This window comes from Mya arenaria, chromosome 3 (assembly GCF_026914265.1).
Source record: "Mya arenaria isolate MELC-2E11 chromosome 3, ASM2691426v1".
Classification (NCBI taxonomy): Eukaryota; Metazoa; Mollusca; class Bivalvia; order Myida; family Myidae; genus Mya; species Mya arenaria.
In genome coordinates this window covers 88,117,870-88,125,399 of record NC_069124.1, presented here as the reverse complement: position 1 = coordinate 88,125,399, position 7,530 = coordinate 88,117,870, and the positions used below count along the sequence as shown (strand labels likewise).

The window sequence follows — 7,530 nt, the reverse complement described above, 5'->3', positions numbered from 1 at the left end:
AGATTAAATTTTCCTATGATATATGCATAATTTTCAATATGATTTCATTCATGCAAAGGAAATATGTTTACAAAGTCGGGTTCTTCCGATCTAATTTTACGTCATTTATTTACGACATTTATCCACATGCCTGATGCAATGCAACCGGCTTGACAGATTTAGACCATAACAGCTATAAAATTGTCGTTACACCATATAATTTATCATTTGTCTAGCATCAATATACCAGAATGGCTCAAGTGTCGGAAGATATAGCAAAGATGAGTATACGTAAGTTGTAGCTACAATAATGAGCGATCAGGGATACTTTTTTATTATTTTGACATTTCTTGTATCCCTGTACTGGTTGAGAAGCAGTTTCCGACGGAAAGCAGTTTCCGACAAATCGCTTTTTCGCGTACCTTCCTTAGATCTTCATAAAGAATGTACTGCAATTCAGCTATATGGTAACTAGGCAATCAAAAGCTGATTTTTTTTCCGAGACACGTAAAAAACTTTTATTATTATTTAATGTTTAATGTTTATTTTTCATTTTGTACACAAACTTGCACGTGGGGGATCTGCACGCGCAGCGTATTGCGCATGCGTGTGAACCTAATTTGCATATCTATGAATAGCTACAAGGTTTTCCTTAATTGACTTACACAAACGATGATCATTGTGTACATATTTGTGAACACTGGTGTCATGCTTGTTTCGCATCCACATTCACTTAGATGTATACAAACACAAGTTTTCATCAGAAATGAATAAAAAAATCATTGATATTCAGTCTCTGCCTGATTTTGAGTATGAATTGAATGTCGTAAATTTTAAGGTTTAAATTTTTTTGTAAATGCTGAAAAATTAAATAACATTTCTCTTATAACAGTATTATGTTTAGTTTATTAAATAAACGGATAATAAAAACACACAACAGGCACCTCAAATATGCCCCGCATTCAAATTGTCGGAAACTGCTTCTCATCACAAGCTAATCAGAGCAACGTAAGTACCCTCTTTGCGCCCCTATTAGATACACTATATGTGACGTCACACATGTTAGAAATATATCGACAATAGCAACTTGAGCTGTAGTTATATAAAATGTGAACACTTTCAGTAGATATTTAAACACGTATAAATAATTCAATAAAAACGTTTATAAACTGTCGGAAACTGCTTCTCAACCAGTAAAGCTACAACTCTCTACTGGGCAGTTGCCTAATTCCGGATCAATTTTGAAGTTTTCTTAAAATATTGTCATAATAACTGAACATAAGTGCATGAAATTTTAATAAAGAAATGTTGGGTACTATATGAACCAAAATGGAAAAAGAATAAAAGAAAAAACAATAATTTATAATGTAATATTCAGTACGAAAAAAGGGCATAAACGACGTCCAAAAACCTGCATTCAGTGCCTAAATATTCGGATTTTTTCAAAGAACAAAGTAAACATTATTTAAGTCAATACAAATATTTAAATGCTACTTAAATGAACATCATGTATTAAATGTTTAGCCTGTATATAAATTTTTTACTTCTCTAAAGTATTTGTATGTGTATTTTCGGCGTATCCGAACTACTAATTTGTCCGAATTTGCATAATTTTGAAAGTAAGAATCTGCTTCATTTTTGCTTCATTTTCATATCAAATGCTGCACAACACAAAACAATGACATCGTCAATTTATTTACTTTTTATGTAATTGGCATTGTATTTCGTGATTGACGATAAGTCATAAACATCGTATAGTAGGTCTAGTGTTTAAAGATAACCCTGTCGAACCTCAATATAAAAGCTCGCGCTGTGTGACGTCATCCCCCATGTGACTTAATATTGACATTTAGGAAAGCGAAAGTTTAGAGTTATTTATTTTGGGGTTATACTCGAATAACTGCACTTTTGTGTTGTTTCTGTTGCTATGGAGGTCAGTTGCGTAGACTGTGATCATTCTATATTGATCACGGTCGCCGAAACGCATTTTAAACGATTTCCGAATATTTAGGCAAATCCGGAATTAGGCAACTGCCCAGTACCATTTAACAACGGGCGAAATGATATACTGTAATAATATGCATTGATGTTGAATAATAATGACAAAGTTGTTCAATTTTTATCCGACAGTGATCTGAACTGGATTTAATTTGTCAGTAGAGTTGTTCTTTTCATATTATTATATTATTGGTCACGAGTATTACGGACACTACTGGTTGAGAAGCAGTTTCCGACGGAAAGCAGTTTCCGACAAATCGCTTTTTCGCCTACTTTCTTTAGATCTTCATAAAAGATATACTGCAATTCAACTATATCGTAACTAGGCAATCAAAAGTTGAAACTATTTCTGAGACACGTAAGTAACTTTTATTAGTATTTAATGTTTAATGTTTATTTTTCATTTTGTACACAAACTTGCACGTGGGGGATCGGCATGCGCAGCGTATTGCGCATGCGTGTGAACCTAATTTGCATATCTATGAATAGCTACAAGGTTTTCCTAAATTGACTTATACAAATGATGATCATTGTGTACATATTTGTGAACACTGAGGTCATGCTTATTTCGCACCCAAGTTTCTATCAGAAATGAATCAAAATATCATTGATATTCAGTGTCTGCCTGATTTCGAGTATGAATGGACTGTCGTAAATTTTAGGGTTTAAATTTTTCGTAAATGCTGAATTATTTTTTTTTTATCTTATTACAGTCTTATATTTAGTATATTAAATAAACAGATAATAAAAACACACAATAGGCACCTTAAATCTGCCCCGCATTTGATTTGTCGGAAACTGTTTCTCATCACAAGCTAATCAGAACAGTGTAAGTACCCTCTTTGCGCCCCTATTAGATACACTATATGTGACGTCACACATGTGAAAAATATATCTACAATAGCAGCTTGAGCTGTAGTTATCTTAAATGTGAACAATTTTAATAGGTACTGAAACACGTATAAATAATTCAATAAAAACGTTTAAAAACTGTCGGAAACTGCTTCTCAACCAGTACGGACCATGTACATTACGGACCAGATTTAGGGACACTACGGACCAGATTTAGGGACATTACGGACCAGATTTAGGGACATTACGGACCATCTTCGGAATCTTACAGACCATGATTTAAACATATTTTTTTTAAATTATTCACTCATTAGTTTTTAATTTGTTAATAAATACTTGAATATGAGTGCTCAGTATGACGTTATATCTTCCATAAAACTGTGAAAAATCCCGTGAAGTTCGAATAGATCAATGGTTCAATATAAAATATTTTGAAATTCCAAAAGGTGTTAAAGACCTATGCATAACAATCATGTGAAAAATAATGAACGAAATTTGAAAGATCGGCAGTTAAATCAGTTAAAAGCAACAGAAGATATATTTTCCAAAACAGTTTATTTCCCAAAATAAATCGAGCAGAAATATGTTCCAAAACAGTTTATTTACCAAAATAAATTGAGCACATATAAGAACATATCAGTGTTTACATGAATCACAAATAAACAGCATATGTCACCAAAGCCACCATTCATATTTAAACAGGCCCATAAAGTCTCGCACATGCTTTGAGCAGACTGCTTGTAGTCAACTCGTTGGCAGAATACTCTGCCCAAAGCTTCATGAGCCAGCCTTGTGTCAATGTTGAAGCCTTTCGTTGGTAGCGGCAAAGTTTCCTTTCCTTAACCAACTTGCACATGATTGGTATTTCATGCGCCTCTCTGTACAAGAGTTCAACCAGCAGGTAGAAAGGCAAGTTTCCCTTTTTTTTCCGTCGATTGAGCCTCGCGTGCCAACCCTCGACATCGTTGTTGGTACGGATAGAGTGGCCGAAGACTGACCACGAAGCGACTGGCCACATCTCATTCTGTATCCACGTGCTGCTGACATACTGAAGAAAGGAGATCATTCTTTCGTCGTTGGCGTCCATCTTTTCCTCTATCTTTCTGAAGGCTGCTGGGATGTCGCCCGCTGGCAGTAGAGGTAGCGCTTTATATTAAATAAACGATGTGTGTTTGTTGCAATTCTTGCAAACTGATGTTTAAAACTGGCAATTTCTGTTGCCTTAATTAGTGTTAATTAGTTATAATTGTACCCGTAATTATCAGCGGTATATTACAAAAGAAACAAACATTACACTGACAACCTTTAATTGGCAATTATAAAAGTGTGAAAACCCATTGTAACGGCACACTTTCACTGAAACGGAAAACAAACAAATATGACGGTTCAAAGTTTATTTCAGAAAGCAATCGATCACATATGAAAACATTAATATTCACATTTACAATTATAAGATAAACACATATTTCGTTCATTATTATTCAAATTATTATAATACTTTATTAAAAATACATTGATGTTTAACATTGGAATTTCATGGGAATTTTCAGTTACATTAAAGATAATTGTCATACTGAGCACTAATATTCAAGTATTTATTAAAAAATTTAAGACCAATGAGTGAATGAATTAAAAAAAAATGTTTAAAAACATAATAAATGATGGTCCGTAAGTTTCTGAAGATGGTCCGTAAAGTCCCTAAATCTGGTCCGTAGTGTCCCTTAATCTGGTCCGTAATCTCTGGTCCATAATGTCCATGGTCCGTAGTGTCCGTGACCCGGTCACGAATACCGTTATACATGTACACAACCAGTCTGATTTGTCCCAGACTTACAGAAATTATCGGGATAATTGATAAACAATCGACACAAGTGTTTTATGATAACTTAACATGTTTTTTGGGCATACTCACATAACTTAGTATGTGTTTAATAGTGGGCAATAATATTTTTGTAGAAATTTGAATTTATAACGGAGATAATTTCATTAATGGCCGTACACTCGTCTTTTGACGATTTTGTTTTACTATGGCAGACTCGTGACGTCCACCATCCCAGCAAAAAGTAGCGAACAGTCCTTGCGCAGAGAATCCTCGCGGCCACAATTTTGAAATTAGTCGAGTTGAAAATTCAAATTTCTACTATAATAATATTGCCTACTATTAAACACATCTTTATTTTGTAATATGTCATTATGCCAAAATACATGTTCAGATATCATAATACACTATCATGTGTCAATTGTTTATGAAGTATCCCGATATCTGTAAATCTGGGACAAATCTGACTGGCTGTGTACATGTTTGACGGTATTCGTGACCAAGAATATATTTTTAAATATATATTATAACGACTCTTATAACAAATTAAATCCAGATTAGATCATTGTCGGGTATATATTGAACAACTTTGTCCTTATTATTCAACATCGATGCATAATATTACTATATATTCTTTCGCCCAGTGTTAAATGGTAGAGAGTTGTAGCGTTACAGGGATACATAAGAAATGTCAAAATAATAAAATAAGTATCCCTGATCGCTCATTATTGTAGCTATTATAAACCCCTGATAAAGTGTGTGTGTGTGTTTGTGTAAGAACCAGCAGGCCAGTTAGCTCTTGAAATTGGTTTGGGCCCTTGGCTAGTGTTGAGTCATGCACCAGTAACCACTAGTCTAAAATAATAGACGTGTTATACGGGATTCTTCCAATCCCTAACGTCTAAACGGGAATGTGCAAAAAACGGGGGTGTTTTAAAAATATTGAAATTGTTTTAAATGAAGTATTTTATGGTTGAAATTGATCATAAAGAGTTATATCATAATTTACCATGTAATTGAAATGTAATTTTGCACTAAACAAGCATTTAATGCATTAAAACAAGTTGTTTACCTTTCCAATAAAACGAAAGTTGACTGACACAGGCAACAATTATGCGAAGGGGAACAACTCGATACAATCGTAATAACTCGGCCTCCTCCGACAAAGCTTCGAGATAGACCTTGTTATACAATCATAACAACTTGGCCATGGCCGAAATGTTCCGAGCGATTTAAAAATTGTGCCCTGAAGCCTTGCAGGTGCCCTTCATGTATACTGTATATCGTTATGTTTTGACAGAATGAAATGAAGAAAAGCCGTCAAACTCATTATTATAAGTTGGATATTTATTTTTTGTGTACAGAACTAATATAAAATAAAATTATCTGGTAATATTTCTTGTTTTTATGATATTTTATAGACGCTATATGCTTTAACCCGGAATCCTGATCGGAACAACTACCCACTTTCGATTCTAAACAATTTGTTCGTGAAGGATTTGCCATATCAAAAATCTAAAAAAAAAATCTGTCAACGTACAATTATTTGGACTACAGTAACCTTGCCAATGAAATGGATAATTAAGGTTTATACTGGTTGAGTTCGTAAATCCAAACAGTTTTGACAGTTTTTTAACAATATCTTTGCGAGTTTTGGTTCTAGTAACTTCAAACTTGGCATTAATAAACAATTATTGCCTTCATGTATATATTGTTATGTTTTGACAGAATGAAATGAAGAAAAACCCGTCAAATTCATAAATATTCGTTGGATATTTTTTTTTTGTGTAGGGATAGATTAAAATAACATTATCTGGTAATATATCTTGTTTTTAGCTCGACTATTCGAAGAATAAGGAGAGCTATACAACTCACCCTGGCGGTGGTGTCGGCATCAGCGTTGGCGTCACACCTTGGTTGAGGTTTTGCATGTAAGCACCTTTAAGTCATTATCTCAGTAAATACATCAGTTATTGCATTGAAACTTTGGATATGTATTCCCAACTATCTTACATACTAAATTAATGAAGTTAGATAACAATTTTTTGAATATAATGCAAATAATAGGCCTTTATTATTCCACTTAGAAATTCTGGTTAAAGTTTTGCGTGTAAGCACACATAGGTTAATATCTCAGCAACTACTTGAGGTATTGCATTGATACTTGATACAATGGTACTCAATCATCCAACCTACTAAATTAGACAAGTTAGATAGCTCTAGTTTGCATTTAATGCAAATAATTGCCCTTTATTATTCGACTTAGAAATTCTGGTTAAGGTTTTGCGTGTAAGCACACATAGGTTAATATCTCAGCAACTACTTGAGGTATTGCATTGATACTTGATACAATGGTACTTAACCATCCAACCTTCTAAATTAACCAAGTTAGATAACTCTAGTTTGCATTTAATGCAAATAATTGCCCTTTATTATTCGACTTAGAAATTCTGGTTAAGGTTTTGCGTGTAAGCACACATAGGTTAATATCTCAGCAACTACTTGAGGTATTGCATTGATACTTTATACAATGGTAGTCAACCATCCAACCTACTTAATTAACCAAGTTAGGTAACTCTAGTTTGCATTTAATGCAAAATAATTGCCCTTTATTATTTGACTTAGAAATTCTGGTTAAGGTTTTGCATGTTACCACATTTAAGTCAATATCTCAGCAAATATATCATGTATTGCATTGAAACATTAGATATGTATTCCCAGATAACACTTTTTTGAATAGAATGCAAATTATGGGCCTCTATTATTTGACTTAGAAATTCTGGTTAAGGTTTTGCATGTTACCACATTTAAGTCAATATCTCAGCAAATATATCATGTATTGCATTGAAACATTAGATATGTATTCCCAGATAACACTTTTT

The 7,530-nt window shown here is 33.5% G+C and overlaps 1 protein-coding gene across 1 annotated transcript in view; it reads left to right on the top strand.

Moving 5' to 3' along the window:
- The first annotated feature begins 122 nt into the window (after nucleotides 1–122).
- The window catches only part of LOC128227353 (asparagine--tRNA ligase, cytoplasmic-like), a 33,501-nt gene continuing 26,093 nt past the window's right edge, over nucleotides 123–7,530 (top strand). The window contains exon 1 of the mRNA XM_052937798.1: nucleotides 123–270. Within this exon, the coding sequence (XP_052793758.1) occupies nucleotides 231–270 (40 nt within the window). The 5' untranslated portion in view covers nucleotides 123–230. The remainder of the gene's footprint in view (nucleotides 271–7,530) is intronic.